This window comes from Ambystoma mexicanum, chromosome 2q, assembly GCF_040938575.1.
Source record: "Ambystoma mexicanum isolate Mex_15411 chromosome 2q, UKY_AmexF1_1, whole genome shotgun sequence".
Lineage (NCBI taxonomy): Eukaryota > Metazoa > Chordata > Amphibia > Caudata > Ambystomatidae > Ambystoma > Ambystoma mexicanum.
Window position 1 is genome coordinate 821,552,800 of NC_090924.1, and position 25,122 is coordinate 821,577,921.

At 46.1% G+C, this 25,122-nt stretch overlaps 1 protein-coding gene across 1 annotated transcript in view; it reads left to right on the forward strand.

Moving 5' to 3' along the window:
- CUL2 (cullin 2) overlaps nt 1-25,122 on the forward strand; it is a 1,882,542-nt gene that overhangs the window by 186,439 nt on the left and 1,670,981 nt on the right. Inside the window, exon 3 of the mRNA XM_069648039.1 lies at nt 14,598-14,738. Coding sequence (XP_069504140.1) covers nt 14,620-14,738 — 119 coding nt within the window. The 5' untranslated portion in view covers nt 14,598-14,619. The remainder of the gene's footprint in view (nt 1-14,597; nt 14,739-25,122) is intronic.

Consider the following 25,122-nt stretch of genomic DNA (forward strand, 5'->3'; position numbering starts at 1 on the left):
GTACATGGTTACCAGTGTCCTGTTGACCGGGTACCATAGGTCGTGGGGCTAGGTCTCAGGGTATGGGACAGGCGGTACATGTCTTTCTGTCTTGTTAGATGTCGTTATGAATGTGCTGCTGTATGTTGCCATAGTATTGGGTGTCCTAATGTTACAGGGGCCATAAACCTAAGGTGATCCGGTGGGTTGTGGGGTTTAAGAGAGGGCGCCTTTGGGTTTGTGTATTCAGGCGGAGGTTTACTACTGGGCTGTAAATAATGCAGGTGGCGGGCCGTGGCCTTGGGTGCTGCAGAGGGGACTACAAATCTTTGAAGCGGCTCCAGCCTGGTTGGGGGAGGTGGAGCAGCGCGGCGCGGGCCTCTGCTCTCTCGTCTGGCAGGCTCCACTGGGAGGGAGGGGGAATGGCCTTGCATATACTCACAAAGGCATCTTCCTCGTGTGTTGCCGATTTGAGGTGAAAGCATCATAAACATCCAAATAACACACCATACTAATTGAGTAATTTCAAAGCTCACATCTTAACATTGCTAATTCCTCTCGAATATAGCCAGTCCGAGCACATTATTTGTACACTATGTTTTAACAACTACAACATTGTGTTATATGCATATACATTTGCAGTAAGTGAGGTAGTAGTGAGGTTGGTGGAGCACATGGAAAATGACTTGCCACCGTACATGACGGTAGTGGCACATAAGGGGCTTGGACGTGCACACATGGAGGGTGCATTCTCGCGTGTCCTTCACATGAGCCCTCTGTATGGTTGCATTTGTCTTTCTTTGCACTCTAGCAGTATTAGTTCGGTTATGGCGCGGGACCGTGGGGTGTAAGCTTTTCAATGATGCACATAACAAATAACCCCCCCGGGATGCTTTTATTATTTACACACAACTGCAGCGGTGTGGGTGCTTCATTGCTAATGCCATGTGAACATGTATTCTGCCATATCTGTACGTTTTACAAATTTTCTAATCAGAAAGGGGTTTGTGGAGAAAATGCGCGTATTGCAAGTAGTTTTGGCATTAGTATTTGGGAACGTTTGCTTCTGTCCGAGGGCCATTTTACAGGTCTCTTTTTCACCCAGGCTTCGCTGGCCGGGTCATGCTGGGAGCAGTGATACACTGCGGAAGGTGAAATGTTACAGTGTTGGTATCTTACACTAGCTCATGTCCGTCTTGTTCGTGGGAACGGGCTCACAGCGGATCTGCCAGGGAGCTGCGGCCACAGGGATAATTGAAACTCTCCAAAGGTGGGGGCCGCGCTACAGTGCGCAGAGCTCACACCATCTTTATTAGACAAAATGGTTTCTGAGGCCTAGCTAAATTCAATACGTTTGGGCAATGTCTTCAGCAGGTGAGCCATCCACCACCTGGGCCCTGGTGGTAAGGAGGGGACGCCCGATGAGTCATGGCCCTCACCTGGGGAGGGGATGTAGGCAAGGGGGGTCTTTTGGACCAATCCTCCCCTACACCTCCTAGTACAAACCCACCGTCGGGCTGGGATCTCAATGAAGTGCTTGCAAAGCTCATGGGGCCGCCCTTTGAGCCTATGCATAAGTCAAGTCTTAAACACTGTACATACAAGACTGCTTTCTTGGTGGCTATAACCTCCATAAGAAGAGTCGGTGAACTTCAAGCATTGTCAGTGCAAGACCCCTTCTTTGTCATCCACAAGGACAAATTGGTATTGAGAACACACCCTAGGTTTTCACCTAAGTTTCATGTAAACCAATCTATTGAGCTAACCGCCTTCTTCCAGAACCCAACAACCTCAACTGAGAAGTAACTCCATACACTAGATGTAAGGAGGACTGTCCTTTACTATGTAAACAAGACCAGACCGCTCAGGAAAACAGACCAGCTGTTTGTCTCTGTAGCACCAGATAGAGAAAGAGAACGCATTTCGAAAAAGGCCATCTCCAGATGTATAGTCAGATGCATACAACTGTTACTCTTTATCAAGCAAAACACTGCCTTTCACACCAAGAGCTCACTCCACAAGGGGTGCAGGAGCTAATTCGGCCTTTATCACAAACGTCCTGCTGGACACCATTTGCAAAGCAGCTACATGGAGTTCAGTACACACTTTCACTCAGCACTACTGCATTGACACACATTCTAAAGTAGATACCCAGGTGGGACAAGCCGTTCAAAAACATCTATTTGCCATTGGACCTTCTCACAACCCACCACCTTCTCATAACACTGCTCGCTAATCTATGCATAGCATGTGATCTAAGCAGATTCCAAAAGCCTCAGAAGGGATATATTACTCACCATGATCGTATTTCTGCTGCTTGTATCTGCTTAGATTCGCATGCGCCCACCCTTCCTCCCCTTGGAGTAGAAGGTGCATAGATGAGCTTTATCTAATTCATATCTGCTTTAATACACCTGTACCCATGCTACACTTCATGCAACCTCATGTCAGAAACAAAACAATCTGAGGGATCTTGATGCGTGAAGGACCATGGGTACAGTGTACATAACACTAGGGACCGTTTTACTGGCACGCCATGTCGACGTCCCTTTTCGAGTTTCGAAAATATCAACTGTAATACTCTGCAGCTTCCACTAGATGTCGGCCTATGCACAGCATGTGAATCTAAGCAGATACAAGTATCGGAAATAAAATTACGGAGAAGGTATATAACCTTCTGTTGGCTCCCCCCTCATTGGAAGATTTCAGACTGCTTCTCTTGATTTACTTGCCGCTCTTGCCGGGCCTAAAGCCTCTAAAGAAAATCTTCAGTTGTGTCATATCTGAGTCCATTATCTTTATAAAGATCTCCCCGCTGGGGAGGACACCTGTAAACTTAATCTGACTGCAAGTATCTAAACTCAAAAGCAAATTAGTATATTTCTTTGAATGCCTGTCTACTGATGCCTGAGGATAATGAATTGGCTATGCCACAATTCTAAACCTCCTTCAGAATGTTTGCTCTTGAGACCACTCTGAACCCCTTCATAGTCCCCACAGGCTGCACTTATTAAAAGCATTACAAATCAGCAAAGATGGTCAAAAGTCTTTGTCCTTGGGTCTACCAAATTATTATAAATCTTTCACTCTATACTGGGATGAGAGTGAAGGTCTTTCTCTGGCAGTGTTGGCTCTAATGTGTGGTGATCAGCCTCGCCCTGCTGCCCATTATACTGCCAAAATATATCCTGTGACTGCAGGTTTTCAACTGTGTTTATGTTGTAGGATGTATTGACCAACTCTGCTGTGCTATGCAGCATCACTCTGATACTTATGGCGCAAGGAACGGCAACCATGGTGGCAAAACTCAGGTGCGTGCCAAAAACCTCCAAAACCGCGTGCTTAAACACACAAAAAGATGAATGCACAACTTACTACCCATGGTGCATGTGTGGTGGAATAGAGCACACACTGCAGAAAATGTGCCAGTGGGCTCCATGACCAGCAAACGGAGTGCAGAGAGAGAAGCAGCGCTTTGCAAATGATCCAAAATGTGCCTACAAATGACATTTGCTTTGTTGTAAACAACTCCAAACTGCCTATACACAACACTTCTCAACATTTAAAATCGTGCTTGGTGCTAATATTCATGTAATCTAATGAAGCATGGCGAATATACAAAGTCCTAAAGGTTAAAGAGCAAAACATTTCCTCAGACAAACTGGATTGTCTGTAAACTGACAGCCCCTGTCAAAATCTGTGTGCCGTACCCTGGGCTACCTGTGAATGACAGCTGTCAGATGAGCTCCTGATGAAACTTCAAAGTATTTAAACTAAAAGTCTGCCGGATTAGCAAACAAAAGGATTGTTGCTAAAAGGAATACAGATCTTAGGTGTGTTTTGATCCCACAGATTTAAAGATAAGAAAGTAATGTATTTATGTTTGATGCAACAAATTTGGTTTTTCCTGGATTTAAGAAGTTAAGAATAAATTAGCCTAGCTGAGCTGCCAGGAGTGGAAAAACAGGTTTCTCCCAAGGGGAGGGGAAATCCTCTCAGCAGAAACTCACTCGTAGATGATAATTGTGGGATAGGCCAGGCTCTTGTCTACAGAAAGAGAATGAACAATAGCAGACCCTTCAGCCCAGGAAACAGAGGTGTGAAAAGGGTCGTACACTGCTCCTGCAAGGAACTCCCCAAGGGAGGGGGCTGCTCCTGGACTGCAGGGAGACACAAAGGGGCGGTCCCTTTGCTGTTATATATATGAACAATTTTTAAAGACTCATAAGTTGTGATTCAAAGTGGTGAAAAATATACAAAGCACAGATCTGTTAGTTTAAATTTTGGCTGGCAGTGGAACTGTGTAACATGTTCTGGACAGAAATGGCAATATACGTGGTTTTATGTGAACTGTGTTAATGCTAAAATTGTAAAACTTTACACACGCATCCCTATGGTAAATACACATATTTGTGGAAAGTTGCAGAAAGTTTGGAAATTGTGTTCATGGTGAAAAGGACAAAATTCTGTACAAAGGTGAAACAAGATCCCACAGCTGTGGGATTTTGAGGAACAGCTACTACATAAAATATGGAATCTTTGTTTGTGATTTGTGTAGAGGTTACCAATGTAGAAATATGTATTTAGGGAAAATCTGATTTTGAGACTACTGGCTAAAGGGAGGTTTCTAAGGACTGTAAAGCAAACCATAAAATGTGACATCATCCGGCCTTGATCCAATCACTCAGATGCATGGCGGAGATGAGGTTATGATCCAATCCCAGTTAGTTAAGCCGGACCGTACACCCATTTTGTGATGTCATCTGAAAGGATAAATGGAGACCGCTGACAACACATAGGGACTCGCTGATCCACTCACTTTCCTGATTCCGGCGAAGCACTCTGATCCAGCATTCTACATCCAGCCTTAACATCCTTTCAGATCCAGATGCCAAGACTCTTGCCAGCAGTAGAGAACTATTTACTTTCAGCGAGGCCTAAATCTCAAACTTATTCTCACAACCCAGTGAAGCGCTGTGGTGTGGGAAGGCCTTTTGAACTAAAATCCTGAAACTCTCTGGCTTGCTATCACAAGGCTTGCCGGAGGAACTCGCCATCCAGCTGATTGAAATACCCACAGTAAGTATTAATAGGAAGAACAGTGACCCTAATATATCTGCAGTGTATGATCCCAATCTCAAACCCATCCCATGTTAATGCAGAACCATAGTATTGCTAGAACTATTTTTGCGCTGACTCTTTTCTCATCTGTGTTATTAAACCCTAACTTCTTATTGATTTGATTAAGAAAAGGAAATCCCAGGAAGAAGTACAGTATCCACAACAGGCAGGTTGCACTGATCACGTGACTGTAAGATCCATCTGTGGCATTCTCTTTTTCCTAGTCATAGTGTAATCAAACCCATCTGTCATTTTCAAAAGTGCATTTCTGTTTTCTATTTTGGCGCCTAATTCGCAAAAACGACTCTTACTAAAACCTCTATAACTCTCTCAGTTTTTATGATAGAAGTGAAATTTCAACTCCTACTTATACCTAACATCCTAAGCTATCCATAGAACCCAAAACAAGAAAGGTTTTACACGTGTGAATTGGCTTTAAATTATTTCCCACTTGGACTTTGAGATTTCAAATGTTTTCTTCTGACTAAATCATTGCTTGTAATTGTTTGCAACTGTTCAAAGCGGCTCCCATAAGAATTTATAATTAAGTATTTTTGGCCACATTTGGTGTTTTTGCTCAGCCAATTTCAAAGCCATTCTGACAGCTGAAAAGTCAATTCCATTTTTCTCTTGTGTTTGAAGGGGGAAAGTGGGAGTGATATTCTGTTTGATTTGTGCTATTCCTGAATACCTGCTCTTTCCTCACATCTATTTAAATTGCCTATTGGTGGGGTTGAGGGGTGTTGCAGGGGAACCCCTAACCATAGTGCCATCTGTCCTAAACCAACCCAAAAGTATTATTTTCTGTGCTGCATTTGTTTTTGTGCTCATTATTTGATTCCTAGTGCATTAAAGGTAGTATTCTGTGTTCTATCACCCCATTGAAGATTGTTACCTATTAAAAAGATATTGTGATTCAAATTCTAAATACATAAATAAATATTTACCTTTGCAAACTAGCCTGATTCCTGGTTCAGTGTGACTGGGGTGGGGGTCTCAGGAGAAGGGTGTGATATGAGTGGTATATCGTTAAGAATATTAACTTATAGATAAAAATAAATGAGGGTTTAATTTGTGCACTACATGCTGGGCGTGACTTGGGTGTGTGCCGGATTGAAATCACTTACAATGTGCAGTGGCGGCAACAGCACGGTTAGTAGAAAAAGCAGACAGTTTGGTTTAGGGCATCCAGTAACTGTAGTGGTGCCTTCTGCTGTCCGAGCTTTACTTCTAAAAAGGAAGACTATGCGCATTTGTAACTCCTCTTTAAAGAAATACGAGAGGTTATTAATCTCTTTCAGCAAAAGGAACTATATATAACCCACTATTCAGTTTTGAATCCTGCTTCTTTACTCCTGACACCCTCGGATGAGCAAACCACATGATTGTTCATAACCGAACACCTCTACTCCCAGATTTGATCTTAAAGATGTACCACTGGGATTCCAAGATGGCCGCCCAAAGGGAGGGCACTGTGAAAGACGCTCTCCCGACCCCGATGAGCAGTGAGGTTACTCGCATGATCCCCTCCCGGACGCGTAAATCGCTACCCCTAATGTGGTGGCAGGAAGATATCCGAAGACAGAAATAAAGAAAAAAAAGAGAAAACAGCACAGACTGGAGCACATTGCGAGAAGGGTGCTCAGTGCGGGCCGAAGGACTGAGGGACAGTTGAGGACGAAACCGAAGCAGCGCCAGCCCAGAGCCCTAGGAGGAGAGGAACGAAGGCCCGGAGGTGGAGGTGAAGGTGAGTGGGAGTGGGGGCAGGCGGAACCCTTCCACGAAGCGCGAAGAGCCACGGAGTGCCCTGACAAGGGCCCTCCGCAGAACATCTTGAAGGCATTCTACCAAGGAGACAGCAAGAAGACGGGATGGAGACTCTAGAGGGGAGGCATTCAGCGAGGAGAGACAAGGCAGTGATTGCGGAGCGGGTTGGGAAGCCAATCTGACCTGGAGAGGAGAGGCAGAGCCCTGGGAGACGGAGGTTCGGTATTGGGGATCTAGAAATGGTCTTGGGAGAGCCTACAGTTGTTGGGGCTGGGGCAAGGAAAGGGCTCAATACCGAGATGGAAAATCGGGAGGGGCTAGAGGCCGTTTGAGCCCACCGAGAGCGGTGTTGGGGCGTAGAGGGAGGGACAGATAGGGGTAAGGTGAAAGGGGCTGAGGGAAGGGGGGGGACAAAAAGGGGAGGGAGACCCATCCGAGCCGCAAAGGATAAAATATGCAGCTCCAAAAACGACACAGGTGATGGAAAAGGTTAGCATTATGACCATCATGTCGCTGAATGTCAGAGAGTTACCAGCAGAGGGAGAAGCCAGACCTCCTGACATTACAGGGAACACGCATACAATTGAAGGACGCACACAAGCTTTGAATCCAGGGATACAATATATATCAATCAAACGAGGGAAAGAAGAAAGGTGGGGTACTTTTGGCCATAAGATCTTCCCTCAAACTCATAGCAACAGAATTGGAGAAAGACACCAGCAGCAGATACCTGGCCGTAAGACTACAAGCAGGTGGAGTGTCGTACACTATAGCCACCATTTTCGTACCCAACTCGGGGCAAGATAAATTAGTTCATTAGAAATTAAGCAAGCTGGAAGAATTTGCCAAAGGGCAGAACATCCTAACGGGTGATTTTAATATGGCCTGGAAACCAGGAGCACAGGTACAGTGTCCACCCAGGGCAAACCCTCGAAAGAACTGAGGGGGAAAAATGGGCAAGCTAGCACTGATGGATGCTTGGAGGGAAAAGATCGAAGACTTGAAGGGATACACATTCTTCTCCCACGTACATAGGTCTTCCTCGAGGATTGACTATATGTGGATCTCACAAGGCTTGCTAGGTATGCTAGCAGAAATAGAGGTAGGGGCAAAAGCTCCATCGGACCGCGCACCCATAACAATTACAGTGAGAAGGACCAACTTACAGGGACTGTGCAAATGAACATTCCCATCATACATATTCAAAGAGGGTCTAATCAGGGAGGAAATAAGAAAGGCCCCGGAAGAATTATTTTTTTATTTACATGCTGGGAGAGGCAAGCCAAAACTCGAGTTGGGACGCATTTCATGCCACACTCAGAGGAAAGATCATTGCAGTTACAGCCCGGAGGGACAAGGAAAGGAGGCAGTTGTAAAGAGAGCTGGAAAGCAAACTGAAACAAGTCATGTCCAAGATGGGGATCAGGGCCAGTGGTGAAACCTGAAGAGAATATAGGGCCATAAGGGGACAAATGGAGGTGCTGCAAACGAGGGGACAGAAAAGGGCTTTGCTACATCTTGGACAAAAATACTTTGCATGGACTACTAGCCAGGTTGCTAAGGAAGGAAGAAAAAGACTGAACTATATCGACAATTAAACTATTCAAAGGGGGGGAAGAGTACTGAACAATCAGAGATGACAAGAGAATTTGCAGAGTTTTATTCAGAACTGTATACATCGGATAATCCACTAGATCAGGCACAGTTAATTACCTGGAGAGACATCTCCCAATTTTACCAAACCAGGAAAGGTTGGATCTAGACCAGGAGCTAACAGTTGATGTGGACCGCAGGGCATTAAATTAATTGCCCAATAATAAAGCCCCAGGGCCCGACAGGTACATGGCGGATTTCTATAAAACTTTCAGGGAATAACTCATTCCCCACCTAGTCCAATTATTCAATGAATTTGGGAAAGGAGGGAAAATAACTCTGGAAGAAGCCACGGTAGTCCTTCTTCAGACACCAGGCAAAAACCTGACATGTTGCAAGTCCTATAGGCCGATAGCGTTAATAAATATAGATGCCAGAATTTTTGTCGATTTTTGCAACAAAGATAGAATTCTGTCTTTCAACACTCATTGGCAAAGACCAATCCGGATTTATACGCTTCAGACAGACTGGGAACAATACTAGAAGGGTAGCGCACCTAGTAGAAAAAAGGTACCAGCGCTTCTCTTAGCACTAGACACGTAGAATGCGTTAGATAGGGTGGAATGGCAGTTCATGTTTGCTACCATGAAGAAAATGGGGTTCGAGGACAAAATAATTACAATGATAAAGGCTAATTACTCCAGTCCTAGCCTCCGCTTGATGATAAACTGGCATCTATCAGGATTGATTAAGGTAACAAGAGGAACAAAACAAGGCTGCCCTTTCTCCCCTCTGCTGTACGCGATACTTGGAACCGGTGCTAGGTACAATTCGGGCCACTGTAGACACAGCTGGAATTCTATTTAGAGGGCAGTCCCATAAAGTAACTGCTTTCGCAATGATATGTTACAATTTCAGATCCAGAAAAGTCCATTAAGGCCTTGGAAAGGGAATTTGGGAAGTTTAGAGAAGTAGCAGAGTTCAAAATGAATATCCACATGTCTGAGGCCCTGAACTTAACATTACCAAAGGGAGTGGAACAGGAGCTTAAAGGTATGTTCCAATATAGCTGGGTGACCACGGCGATAAAATACCTAGGGGTTAACTTCACCAAAGATGTAGAATCGTTATATGCAAAAAAACGATCTTACTCTATTGGCTGACATCAAGCAATTACTACAAGAATGGGGCCCATTTAGGATTTCATGGATGGGAAGGGTTAATCTAATTAAGATGGTTATTCTCCATAAAATCCTATACTATTTCATGACAATACCGACAAAAGTTCCAAAATCATTCTTTTAGAGTAGTCCAAAAGTTATTTGGGAAATGTGTCTGGAATAATAAAAAGCCCAGAGTGGCGAGCAGATTAATGCAAATGCTGCCAAGAAATGGGGGAGGGTTGGGGGAACCGGATTGGATGAAAGATGATCGACATAATGTCCGGAGGCAAATGGAAGAGGCATTAGCGGGCGGACATCTAGAAACAGTGCTGTGGAAACCCAAGGGGGAAAAGGCCTCAAAATCTATATCTTAGTTCGATAGGAACATTAGTGGGTGACACATGGGGCGAGCTAATAACCAGAGTAGGCCTCACAACCTATCCATCACCCCAATATTTCACAGGCCACAATTTTCCCCCGGTGGTCGGATGGATGGTGTTTGGCAGATGGGAAAAGGGAGGATGCCTAAAGATAAGGGATATGTCTGAGGGAGGAGAGATTAAATCGGGCTTCTCCCTGGAAGAGAGGGAAAGATTAAGATATACGCAATTAATACACTGGCTGCTACAGCCGGAGGTCAAGAAGGCAGCATTGAGGACTCCCAACGCCTTTTGAAAAACTATTAACCGAGAACGTGGGAAATAAAAACATGGTTGGTATCTTCTATAAATTCATCAAACAAAATGAGGAAGCAGGGCATATTCAATATATGAAGGTATGGGTTGAGGCGGTGGGTTGACAGATCGAGGAATCGGAGTGGGCTCAGATATGGGTCAATATCCCAAAACTCACGAGAGCCATCCACCTACAAGATTTTTGGCTAAAACTGATGTGTCAATGGCACCTCACCTGAGGTCACTGAATAAATTATTCCCACAGGTAAATAAGGGTTGCTTGAGGGATTGCAGGGATGAATGGACTTGGAGCCATGTGTCGTGGGATTGCCCTCGAATTCAAGGGTACTGGGAAATAATATCAGGTGGTAGAGGAAATGGTCGGTACCAAATGTAAGGGTAACCTATGCAGAGCTATTTTGGGACTTCGGGGAACAATTGAGGATTTCCCCTTGAATGCACAAAAAAAGGTTTGGGATATTAATGTTGTCAGGGACCCTAGTGATTGCTCAGAAATCTGGCAGTATCTTACTCCATTCAAGGGAACCATCAGGGTTTTGTGGCCAATTGGACCTGGTGATGACATTCCTAGAAAAGACTCTAGAGGAACATGGTGCCTGAGAAAAATGAAACTGTTGGGCCTGGTGAAAGAGGGGAGTGTACTAAGGGAGGGCGGCACTGCAAAAGGGGGAAGGATGCTGATGAACACCCAGAAGGGTCAATGGCCATCAACACGGAAGGGTATCTGGACTATACTACAACAAAGGGAAGGGAAAGGAAAGACTGCATTAGATTTCGGATGGGACAAGGGTGGGGGGGGAGGGCCGCAGTAGGACACTTATGTATTTTGCAAATGTTAATAAAAATGTAAGTGACAAAAAGATGTACCACTGCAGAACCCTTAAATGATTCTGTTTGTTGATGGGACTTGTTTATGTAATTCACTGGATAGAACATTTTCAGGTTATGCAGTTTGGATGCAATTCGAAGTCCTGGGCACTTATCAGTTACCAAATATTAATTCCGCCAGGTTGCTGAACTAATTGCTCTTACTCGAGTATGCTTGTTAGCCAAGTGTAAATGTGTCACGATTTATCCAGATTCCTTCTATGCCAACCTATGGCATGCTACTTATGTTTCTTCCTTTTATGGAGCCCTAGTGTTGCTCTCAGCACTGGCATTAGTCCAGTGCAAGGGACATGACTTGTCTGGTTGAGTGGTGGCAAGCAGAAGTTCTTTAGCTGATAATTCAGCGAACACTGCAAACCTAGAAGGCCCCCAGGCTCCTAACAATGTCCTTATATTTGTTTCATGGAAACAACCACTGATTGCAACTCTTTCTAGACTAGCGCTGCCGGATCTAGAGCCAGAAAATGAAAAAAAATCCTTGTCCAGGAAAAACTGTCCAGGTAGTAACGCCAGAACAACAGTGTCCATGTCATTCCCTTACACCAGAGGGCTTTGTCTACCTGCAACAGCCAGGTTCTGAGCTACAAACTTGTTGCAGGGGCAAATGGGGGTGCCATGCCAGTTCCTGCTCACCACTCAGGCCACTGTCAAATACAAGGGGCTTTTGATGTGGGTGTTGGTCTCCGACAGCCCGAAGGTGCAAGCTCCATCTGAAGCATCAGAATAGACTACAATTTCTCTGGCGGCCTCTGCTTCATTTGCTTCTGGAGAGATTGTCACCCTGAAAAGTTCAGAATCTACTTCTGCCTGCGACTCTACCGCAAAGAGTCCCACGCCTTTTGAGGCCAGTTCAGAGTAGCAATGCTGCTTCAGCACAGGCTCTGTAGGCAACCTCAGTCGATAGTGGAGGTCTTTGATTCAGTGCAAGTACCATTTCTGTCCACAAAGAGGACAGAGCAGTGATTTGTTGAGGCAAAATATAATCTTTGTTGGCCGGACCACACAATTAATAGTAATATGTTACCCTTTCAGCAGGGGGATCATGAGAGGAAAGGCCAGCAAAGGTGCAGAGAAATCCTTTTCTTCAGGCTCTCCTGGCTTCTTTTCTACAATTGTGCCACTGAGCAGTTCTTGTTCTTCGTTGGCATTCTATATTGGTGCGTATGTTTGGCCAGTTTTACCAATTAATGACACTGCTGACTTTCCTGCTCCTTCATTTGCACATCCACATGATAATCTGTTCTTGGTCTCCATTGCTGTTCTTTTTGCTTTTAGGCTTGTAGGCTGCATATCAGATTCTTGAAAGCCTGCGAAGACCAAAAAACCTTTCAACTGTTAATTCCCAAGATAGAACTCTCCTTTTAATTGTTTTGATTAACTTGAGCCTCATTGGCTGCCTGCCTGCATGAATGCCCTTCTGAATGATTGGTTGCCTGAGCTTGGCTCAGCAGTGTGAATGAGAGACAGAACAGTATATCTGGGGACCTCTCACTTACTAGAATTGTTCAGAAGCTTAAATTGAAACTTAAAGCTGCTTATCCTTGGAGCCCAGCTGGAAGAAGAAGAATTGCTGCTGCTTTCCTTCGACCCGATCCGAAAGCTGTCGAGTCTGTCAAGGACTGTTCCGAGAGAGGACCTGGCTAGGAGACCTTTTCCCCCCGAGCTATGAGGGAACATCGTGCATAAAGCTGATCTTAACTGAGGCGCCCTGGAAGTCAGTCCCGAAAGGCTGTCGACCAGAGACTGGGTCTGCCAAGGAATCTCGAATTGAAACACCCAGACTTCGAGGCCGTCTAAGTCCATTGCCGTCGACCGGGGTTCAGAGGATTGCCCTAACCACTGGAAGCTAGTCGAGTCATGTTGTCCAGAAGCGGGGCCAGCTTGACGCTGTGCTCCCCGACCAGAGCCGCGCCACTCCACCTTTACCTAAAACATTTGAAATCGAAGGACTCCTTTGCCATCACCGTCGACCGTCTTGTCCCGCCGGAGACCGTCTAGGTCATCGACGAATTTAGGAGAATCCGCCAGTGGGTTTCTCGCCACCCGATGTGCACAAAGACGCCGACAAGGAAGATTCAAAAGCCAGCCGTGTTTGAGTCACGATCGCAGACATCCGACCCTGATGCCCTCTGCCGGGCTTATGTTCTTCAGAGTCATCTTTGCAGCATCAAACTCTTTTCATCAAGGACTCTCATTGCCAGAGTTCACCTTCTTCGAGGACTCTACGCCTTGTGGCTCCTGCTGTAAAGGGAGTTCACCCTCGAGGGATCAGTCGATGAGCCGTCGAAGATACTTTGCTAAACCAGGTACATTGGGGTAGTAGAACTTTTTAGCAGGAAACCAGACTATTTTAAACATATATGGACTGGGCATGTTGATCTACTTTATTTACAGGTTGCCCAGGGGAGTGGGTGAGGGGGTATCCTCACACAGAACTGTTTCATGGTAGTGGGACAAACTATTCTGTCATTGTTTAACATAACTTGTCTTTCTTCCTATGTCTGATGTTGATTCACATTGCTATTGGACTTGTATGTCATTGAAACTGTCAGCAGTTGGTGCATTTTAAAGGAGTTGCAAGTGAACTGTGGTACCACAAATACATTGTACATATTTACCATATTAGATTTACCAAAGTACAAAGTGTATTATTGATTGTGTATATATATTTTAACCTTATTTATATAAAGAACTGTATCACATAACATAGCGTGTGGATATCGTTTGCGGGGGCTTGGGGACTTCCCTCTACTTAAGAACCAGCCCGCATCACTTCCTGAGAGCTTAAGCCTTGATTGCTCGTCCATAGTGAGCCTATAGAGAATCTTGGTTCGGGGGCTGTGTGCTTCTTCTCTGCCATAAAGAGGGCAGGAGTACAGATACCCCCCTCTAGTCTTTACAGTATGGGAGAAAAGGAGCATTGTTCAAGACCAAAGTGTAAGCATGAACAATAGTTCAGTTTGCTGAGCGTGAGATTAGGGATAGGTGTTTTAGCAAAGTGATGTGCGATATGGAGCGGATGCACTCGTTATAGAAAAGTTTGATCCTTAAAGCAGTAGCTATGGTCATCATAAACTACTGGACTCTTAAGGTCTCTGTCCAAGATCCCCAAAGTTGCAAGCCCTTTTACAGTACAAATGACTGTTTGACACCCACCATGAACCCGGCTTATCTTGAACCACTTATGAAGTATCTTCGGTCCTACTGCAAATGTGCTAGATGTTATATTTGCTTGTTTTTGGTGTCCTTGCCAAAATGTGCCATTGCAAATTTGTTTCAACTGTTTTTTTTCTTCTTTTTGTAATACGTTTTTGCTGCATAGAGTGTTGGAATGGACTTAGGAGAAAGCGGTATGGTACTTACTAACCATTTTGTGTTTTTGTTTTTGCAGCTGTTAACCCTGAGACCCTACAATGTCCCTGAAACCACGGGTGGTGGATTTCGATGAAACATGGAACAAACTTCTTACCACAATAAAAGCGGTTGTTATGTTGGACTATGTTGAAAGAGCCACGTGGAATGACCGCTTCTCGTATCCTTTTGAAAATCTAATGAACTCAGTAGAGTCTAGCCACCAAATGCAGTGGTTTCGACTGGACCATTTTTGAGGGGATACATGTTTGTAATTGGATGTTCTGTTTGTATGGAATTCAGCTGATAGCATGAAGTCTCACATGCTGCATTACATAAATGTGGAGTAATGCTGTATGAAAAGGCCAGAAAAACATGTCTTCAATATACAAAACACGAGTCCCTTCGATGTGTAATGATGTCAGGCTAAGAGGCAAAACGTGCTTGGAACTTGGTGATTTTTGGCACACGCCGTCTCTCCCAGCTGTTCAGTGAGTGCCTAACACCACTACAGTGCATTTTAAAACTATCCTTGTTTACTGCCTTCAAATAACTGCCCTCCTCTAAAAGTAAAACACCCTGTGCATATCTACAACGATTAGTATTCTGAAACACTTCATGTGCTGGTGGAACTTCATCAGTTATTAAAGTGATAGGTAAATTATGCTCGACTAACAAGTACATGAATTGCTACTCAGTATAATGAGATTTCTCATTGATGTATGACTTTTTGTCAACAGAAATTGTAAGTTTGAACAGAAAAAGCCCTTCAAGTTGTAAAAAAAAGAAATGAGTAAATTGTGGAAGTGAGTTTTTAATGATCAGTGTTGGTGACATCCATAGTGGCTACAGTGGCCACTTTCACCATCCACTCCCTGTAGGTTTCCCCACGGTGCATATTTTTTTTTGTGTCCTAATGTTATATCTTCACTGTTATAAATAGATTTTTGTCTTGGTCATTGGCTCTCACCAATTGGCCTTTTGCGAGGCATGATTAATCACCTCTAATATTTGTAAATGTAAGACCTTTAGGGGGTTATATTTGTCATGTTAATTAAAACATGCACTTGATTTTTTGATTCACTAACTTGCAAACTGTATATCTCCAGAAAAATAAAGTGCACACAGTAAATAGATGTGTTGGGGGGGTCAGCATGTATGCCCCACCCTTTGTACTAAAATGTGCCTAAGCACCAACACCTTTACATTATTGCAAATTATTACATTGATGAAAAGAGGCTGGGCTCTTGTTGTAATTTTTATAATTACATTACCCAGGTAAACTGCTATTGATGAACATACTTGAAAGATTATTGACGTAGCACAATTAAGCAAATAAGGGGAGGAAGAAACAGAACTTCATGACTCGGTATACTAGTCGTTACATCTGAATCAACATGCCCCCACTCTGAATAGACCAGCATTAAAGGGTCTTGATTGGGCTTCTGGGACCCGACCAGGACTAAAACCTTTAGAATCCCCTCACTAACGTCTTGTGACATTAAAGTGGCTAAAACAGTTGCTACACCTTATGGGCCCTTCTATGGGTCTTAAGATTGCAATCTAAATGCTCATCAAAGAATAATGGGGACCCTTCCAAGATCCGGATTTATCTCCCGAGTTAGGAAATCAGCGAAAGTACCAAGGAGGTCGTAGAATCTTCTAGTTGTTGTAGACTGAGCAATCTGGTGTTTGTTGCCCGATCCATATTTTCTTATCTCCCGACTTTACCCTTGTTTTGTACACCTGGAAGGTTTTAAATCTTTTAGTAACCGTTAGTGCTTGTGTGGAAATCTTTAACCTCTGCTACTTCTCCACCCAGAACATCCTTGTGTCCATTTGACCAAGATTGGCCTCCATTGTGGTTTACAATCTGCCATTCTCAGTAATCTTCTAATAAAGCGTGTCCATTGGCACATCGAGCAGTGCTCCCCTTTAGTCAACCCAGCCATGCTACTGCTTGATTCCTGCTCTCTTACTCAACCCGGCTCGTGGTTTTGCACATCCTCTGTTTGTTCACATAGGTTCTGAAGAAATCTGCACCCTTGTTCCTTATGTTACCCACCACACCCCAAACTACCTCTCCCATCTTCACAGTGGCCCCACAGCCAGCCTTACATGGTACATGCATCTGCCTTACGATTCTCACATCAAGTCCCGATCTTCGATGTGCCCCACATCTGCTCCAGAGTGCTCTTAAGGGTTTGCCACTTCTAAAGACTACTTTCGAAGGGGTTGTGTCCTCCGACATATTCCTTATCTTTGATATTATCTATTCCAGCTTGCTGGCCTCTGACATTTTTCCAGTAGAGGGCGCTGCGCGTCGACTTCCCTCGAGTCGGTGTCCCTCGACAGCCTCCATATCGGCGCCAACAGTTGTATAATTACAAACGATTATAACAATGGCATCTTCATCCAAACCATCAACTCCACGGTCCGGTTTTAAAAAATGTGGTGCCTGGGATTGGAGCATCACTGTTCGGAGTGTGAGGACTGTATGTCCATGACCGCGAAAGCCTTGAAGGAGCGTAAGGGGAAGTTAGAGGTAAGGCTTTTAAAACTTCTACCCCTTCAAAGGTTTCTTCGGCTGAGTCGAGGCATTCGTCTCCTCGTCGTCAAAAGAAACATTCCCGATCGAGATCTCGAAGCGGTTCCCATCATTCTTCGAGATCGAGACATTCTAAGAAGAGGCGCTATAGATCTCCCTCTTCTTCTTCCTCTAGTTCCCCGGAAAGGGTCATCTGCCCCACGAAACACAGCTCTCCGGCTAAGTTGGAGGAATTCCGTAAATAAATGCTTAGCATTTTCAAGAAAGTGGCCTCGACCCCCCTCGGAGACGGCTAAAGGTGATACCCTGGGTGAAAGACCTAAAAAATCCAAACGCTGCGAGCCGTTGAACCCGGCCAATAAAAATAATCAAGAGCATCATGAACCCTTGAGTAAAGGCAATAAAACTGCGTCATCGACGCCGTCGTCGAAGATTCCTTCGATGCACAAATCTGCGTCATCGACGCCATTGTCGAAGGGACCTTTGACGCAAAAATCTGTCTCATCGACGCCGTCGTCTACTCTGATGAAGGATAAGTCTAGAACTGCCTCACAGGCACCCGAGGTGTCGAAAGCCCCTGACCATTACGTCGAGAATGCATCGACAGTTTCGACAACGCCAAGTAGGATTCCGATCCTCTCGAGTTCATCCAGGCCTTTTTCGACGTTTTCGACGCCTTTTACAGGATTGTCGAAGCCTACAACGTCCACGTCGACAACCACGTTTTCTCAGGCAGTAACAACAAAATTGGATCCTTCTTCTCTAGAAATGGGTTTTACTACATATCCTTAGTCTGATAACTTTAGAGCCTTGTCCTCCATACATGAAGAAGGGGAGGACTCTGACAATTAGACCTTTTGGTATACAAAGGACTACAGTACCCATTCCAGAGGAATTAATCTCTGAAGAAAATGGGTTAAAAGACCTTCAGGAGTCTCTACATGAGGCAAGTGGTATAGATACATCTCCAGAAGTAGAGTTTGCTAGACCAGAACCTGGAGAACATGCTGAGATACCTTTTTATAGGGCTCTAATGGCTACAATAATTGAATTTATGGGGTGGACTACACCTGCACCTTCTTTTCAGCAAGATGACCTTACTGATATAGTAGATAAAGGACCCCAAGAGGATCCTGTTGTCCCTTTTCATGCTGCTCTGCAAAGGAAAATATCTGCAAATTGGGAGACTCCTGAAGTTATCCCTGCAGTAAATAAAAAAACTCTGCTAAATGCAGAGTATCAGCTTCAGATCCTGAATATCTAAGTAAACATTGAACTCCAGAGAGTTTAGTTGTGCAGGCAGCGACTACATCAAACAGTAAGTCCGCATGTTCTACAAGACAGAAATGATAAAATAATTGACACCATGTCAAAAGAAGTCTTTTCGGCATGTAGTATGGCACTTAAATCTATCAACGCCACTTGCACGCTCGCAAGATTCAGCCACACACTTTGGGAGTGTGCTTCATCTGCAGCTGACTGTCTCCCAGAAGGGGAAGAACGGGAAGCATTCTTTTTTTTTAATTTTTTTTTTTTAATATCATATTTTATTGGTTTTTACAACATAAAACTGCTGGTCCAAACCAGGCCAAAACATAATACCACAACAACAATAACGTTCGATGGTATACGTGCTCCTACAGGTTGCATACATTGCATAACATTTCTCATGGTGAGGTCTCCGCTACATTGTTCATATCTCGTATCTCATGCTATCAAGGCTTCAGGGTTCGAAGGTTCATATAGTGTCTTCCCAGCGTTGCCAGATTCTATCTGCTTTTTCAGAGCATCCCCTGGCTCTATACACTCCTCTCAATGGCTATGCAGATTTGTACATCTGTGATCCACTGGTTTACCTGTGGCAGTTGTGCTGTTCCCCAGAGCTGGGCTATATTTCTTTTGATTATCGCAGTTGCGGTCATAAAGCATAGCTTTTCATATCTGGACAAGTCTATTTTGCTGTCTGCTCCTAGTAGTAATAGTTTAGGGTCTCTGGGGATTGTTTGCCATAGGACCCTCGTAAGGATATTGCAGCACTGTTGCCAGTAGTGACTGATATATGGGCATTCCCACAGTATATGGAAGAAGATTCCTTCCTCTCTACGACAGCGTAAACAGTTGGGTTCCGTTATTTTACCCCAGTGGTATAAGGCCACTCTTGGGTAGTAGATCCTGTGCAGTATTTTAAGCTGGACTAGCCTTAGCCTGGCCGAGATGGCGATTTCACGGGGGTACATTAGGATCTGGACCCAGCCTTCTGGCATGATTTCCCCAACTTCCTCTTCCCACCTTGTCTTCAGCCCTGTCAGTTCTGGTGTGGCAAAGGAGGTTATAACATAGTGCATCACTGTGGTGACCTTCGCCTGGAGCTGATCTGTAATTACATTTCGTTCCAGTGGGGTAGTATCTGGCATGTTGGAGAGGGCAGGAAGCATTCTTATCCATCATCAGGGATGGAAAGGATGCAATGTGTGAGTCCCTTCAAACAGGCATTGACTCTGCTGACAGCATCGGCAGGGCCATGGCGGTGAGTACCACAATCCGCAGATTTGCGTGATTGCGGAAGTCTGGGTTTGCTCCAGATGTGCAAGCCAGATTTCTGAATATGCCCTTTGACGGCACTTCTGTCATGATCTCTGCTTCCAAAAGATCAGGACTTGCCCGACTCCCTTGGAAGCAGACCCATAACCCCGGTTCCGAGTGCCAGCCAGTCCCAATTGGGACCTTTTGGACCCTGTCCTGGCGCCAGTGGCACCAGGCTCATAAAGATGCCCAGTCCCAGCGCTGGAAGCGCCGGGCTCATAATGCTTGGGTGGACTTACCTGCAGCAGACCATGCTGCTTACTTACCTGCCAGTTGAACCCCTGATCCTCTTCTGTTTGGGACTACTTTTCCTGTTGGGTGGGGCAGGAGCCACTCCCTAGGTTCAGAACACTGGAACTCTTCTGGAAAGCAGGAACTCTTTTCTTACCTAGGCGTGGCTGTGGAAGGAGACACCTAAGCACTACAGGAGGCTATTTAAACCACACCCGATGGATGAATCTTGCTTTGCGTTATTCTGCATTCTCTGCAGCAGAACGCTCATCGTGTCTTCTGCTTCTGATCCTGGGCCTAAGGGAACTAAGGCTTACCATCCTGGAATCCAGTCTTCAGCAGCACCTGTAAAGACAAAGAAAGAACAGGTTAGCACTACGGTCTTCAGTGGCAGCGCATCTCTTACCTGGTCCATCGGCTGTCACCAACGCCTCGCGCTGCATTCCGGCATCTGAAAGACAAAGGCTTACCTACTCTTCGCACGCTCCGGAGGCCTTCGGCGCTGCATCCCGCATCTGAAAGACAAAAGAAGGTGCGTTTAAAGACATTGGGCAACTTTATTACTCACGTGCCATTACTCCTTCCCACGCCGAATCCAGTGGGTATTCCAGCACCCTTCAGCTTCTCTAAAGCTCCGAACTTGTACCTGCAAGATAAAAGGGACAGTTAGTGCGCATCGTGAGGCAGGCTACAAGCGCTTACCTACGTGCTTCCAGGCGCTTCTATTCCTCACGCGGGTTCGATCCTCAACTCTCATCAGCCCGCCATCCGCCATCGCCGGAACTCTGCAAAACAAGAGATATCATTACAAAAGAATTTTAAGACATTTGAAGCGCCCAGAACTTACCGTTCGTGCAGTTAACGACGGACAGCAGTCCTCTGAGGTCAAGAGGCCTGCACCCTTATCCAGTGAAGGAACTGGTTACGGCACCCTGCCCCGAGGCAGATGGAGAGCTCGGCGTTCGCTTACCTAAGGTGAGGGCGTTAACCTTTGGGGTTCTACAGGAGAAGAGAAAGGGAAGAGGAGAGAGGCACTCAATAACCCCAGTTCATTAATCCCATATTTTCTATCTGCAGACATCTTACTCTTCGAGTCAGACATACAGTGCACAGAGGTCCAGCCCAAAGAGCCAACCGTGTGTTACACATCACCTTTGAAGATACGGCATTCACCCAGTCAAGACCGGCGCCTCTGCGGGAATCAGGTGAGCGTTACAATAACGGTGACGACGGATGCCTCCCTGGAAGGGTGTGGAGCACACAGCGGAGAACTTCAGGCGAGAGGCCTTTGGCTCCCGGAGGAGAAGACTCTCGACATCAACATCCTGGAGCTCCGTGCAGTGCTCTGGGCCCTCATGTCCTTTCTCCCGTCCCTCAAGGGCAAGGTGGTGAGAATCTTCACCGACAACACCACCACGATGTTCTACATCCGGAAGCAGAGAGGAACCAGATCCCCAGCCCTCTCCAAGGAAGCCCAGGATCTGTGGCATTGGGCCGTCGCCCAAGGGATGTTTCTGGTGCCCTTTCATTTGGCAGGGATAAAGGACACCATCGCCGACTCACTCAGCAGGGAGCTGCGCTCGTGCCACGAGTGGGAACTACGTCAGGATCAAGTGGATCGACTCTTCCGACGATGGGGAAAACCGCAGATCGACCTGTTCGTGACGGCGACGAACTCAAAAGTGCCAGAGGTTCACCAGCAGGTTTCCCCAGTCGAGGAGCATGGGCGATGCTTTCTCGTTCCCCTGGGACGGCCTGTTCCTATATGCGTTCCCTCCGTTGCTGCTCCGACTCGTCAATCAGCTCAAGAGGTCCCGGTGCAGGATGATCCTAGTCGCACCGACATGGCCGAGACAGATCTGGTTCCCGGACCTTCTGGACTTGTCAGCGTCCCCACCAGTCAAGCTGCCGACAGACGCGGATCTTCTCTCCAGAGAAGGAGGCGCCATACTTCATCACGACCCGGAGTCGCTGAACTTGCAGGCCTGGCTCCTGCAGCACTGGAGTTTGGAGGGTACGACATCCCGGCTGACTGCAGAGAGGTCCTTGCAAAAGCCAGGGCGTCCTCAACTCTCAAGTGCTATGGACATAAGTGGAAGAGGTTCTCTGTCTGGTGCCGTGCACAGAAGATTAGCCCTCTACGGATTACGGCCCCTCAAGTGCTGCCGTACTTACCGTCGCTGGCCAAGGCTGGACTGGCTCACGCCAGAATCAAGATACATCTGGCTGTGATTTCCCGATGCACCAGAACCACAGGACGGGCGTCCTTGTGGTCCCATCGCCTGTTGAAGGAATTTATGAAGGGACTGTTCCGATCGTTCCTGCCGGTGAAGGCCCCTGCCCCGGCGTGGGAACTCAACGTGGTGCTGACCAGGCTCATGGGGGCGCCATTCGAGCCCCTGCATTCGGCACCGTTGAAATTCCTGTCGTGGAAGACTGCGTTTCTTGTGGCCATCACCTCCGCACGGCGAGTGGGAGGGATCCAGGCCCTATCCTGCAAGCCTCCAAACTTGACTTTTCACGACACGTGGGCGGTGCTGAGGACGCACCCCTCTTTTATGCCCAAGGTGCCGTCGGACTTCCACCTCAACGAGCCCTTGGTGTTACCTGTTTTCTTCCCGTCGCCTTCGTCACAGGCCGAGATTACTTTGCACTTGCTGGATGTGGCTACAGCGCTGAAGTTCTACGTGGACCGCATGAAGAGTTTTCGGAAGACATCACAGCTTTTTGTGAACTTTGGACCTGTGAACCAAGGGAAGGCTCTCTCGAAGGCTTCCATTTCCAGATGGCTCTCCGGCTGCATCACGCACTGTCATCCGTTGACTAGCCGACCGTTGCCTGGCCGTCCGAGAGCCCATTCGACCAGAGCCAACGCTGCTACCACAGCGTTCTTGTCTGGTGTGCCCCTGCTGGACATCTGCAGGGCGGCTACGTGGAGGTCAACGCACACCTTCACGAGATTCTACTGCGTCGACCGGGATTCCGGGGAGGAGTCCAGGGTCGGCCAAGCGGTGGTGCGCAACCTGTTCGCCTAAGGTGAGCTTGGTGAGGAGGTAAAAACTGCTTAATGTTGAGTTTTGATGTAATACTTAATGTTGAGCCTTTTTTCCACCTCCCGTTGGTTGTGCATGTGTGTACTGCTATATATTCTTAAATTCATGAGCATGTGAATCCATGCCAGACCCCATGCTGGAGAAGGAACAAGTTACTTCCCTGCAACTGTTCTCCAGCATGGGTCTGGCATGGATTCACATGCGAACCCTCCCTCCTACCCCTCTACGGCTCTTCACATGGTCATACTGCCACTTAGCATGCTACCAAATCTGAAGATGGCTGCCAGAGGCGGGGCTTAGGGCGAGGGCAGTCATTGGCTGGGGGCAGTATGACCCAGAGATCAGTGATTGGTTACTACTGAGAAAGACAGATCAGAAACAAAACTGATACAGATTTTGTTCTTTACCGAGGATTTACGGCCTGACTGGGAATATTCATGAGCATGTGAATCCATGCCAGACCCATGCTGGAGAACAACAGTTACAGGTAAGTAACCTGTTCCTTATTCTATCCCCAAGGTAAGGGGGGGGGCAGGGGGCTGCATTGTTCAGCCATTTGAATGTTAGTGTGACAATTTTGAAGGTGATCCTATCGCAAATTTTTAGTCAGTTGTAACTTCTACGCACATTCAAAATGTGCTCTTTTGCTAGGAGGTTCAGAGCTGTTCAGAGTTGTTTTGCAGGGTTTGAAGTTTATTGATGATGTATTTGTTAGCGCCTACATAAAGTGCGTTGCAGTAATCCAATTTTGAGAGGATCAGTGCGTTGGCTAGGATATTGCAGCTAGCTGGAGAGAGGAAGGGTCTGCATGCTCTAATAAGTTTACCAGTGTAGGCAGTGGATGAGGCCAGGGAGTTCACTTGTTTCCTTAGGGACAAAGTACAGTCCATGTAGTTTGTGTAAATGAAGTTGCTCTTTTCTCTTCTGTTTCACGACAATCGTCTGCCCATGGAATCCTTTTTACATGCTTTGGGTTTTTACATAGGGTTTTAATTGATCTACCTGTCATGCCTGCTGGTTTGCAAGTCCCTGTTAGAGCAGTCCCTCCTATCAAAACACGAAAACTATGCTTTCCTTTTGCCCATAGAACGGCTGCAAGACCGTTCTTTACTCATTGGAAATGGTGGCACAGAACGTTGCCATGGAGACGTTGTGCTTCACCAGCACACAGCGCGGTAGCATTGCGTTCCAGACACATGTCCCGATCACGTGACATGAATCATGGTGCATCATGGTAAAGCCGCACCAGTGAGGCTATTTAATCCGTTCATACTGTGAACGCTGTGCTTCTGATTAAGGATCTATCCCGAAGAATTTCCCCGTTTGCTATGCCAATTGGCTGTTCTTTGTATTTCCCGTTACTGACCGGTTTTCTGTTGACGGACTCCCTGCCAAACATTGTCCTAGTTACCTGGTGATACCCCGACACCGACCTTGGCTTGTATACGGAATTGAGTCCGATTCTGCTGATACTTGGCCGCACGGAACTGACCATGGCCTGGCTTTTGGATTGTTTGCGCCTTCTGATTCTGCTTCTACGTCTGCCCGCATATTGTCGACTCGGAACGCCCATGGACTCCTGTTAACGCTGCTGCACCACGGCTACAACAGGGTAAGAACCCCTAAGCGCTACCACAGGGCAGATTCGTACAGCGTTCTGACAGGAACTCTACTCCTGAACCATCTATGGGTCCTCGCATATTGCTGATTTCCTCTGTTCCTTAATACATCTCCCTCATCACTTTCCCTTTCATTGTTTGGTATGCAGTGCACTGGACATTTGGACCCTCTGCTGATCTCCTAGTGTTCACCAACCCGACACTAGCGTGACCCTTGTGTCGCCTGGGTATTAGTTCCCAACTAACCTTCCTTGTTGTTCCCCTCACAGCTTCACCCTTGGATACTCTTCTTCAACACTTCCTACGGTAAGAGATACTCTGCTCAAATGGAATTACTTAGATTAGGATATAAGGGAAGGGAGGAGGGTGAGTGGTTAACATTCCCTAAAACGTGCTTTCCAATTCCCTTACTAGAAGGAGGCATATAACTATCACCTAGGAAATTTGGAATACTGTTGCTATCAGGTTAGTTTTACGCAATTGGGGTTCTTTTTGGCTGCATCTAAAGGATCTTTACTGATCTCTGCCCCT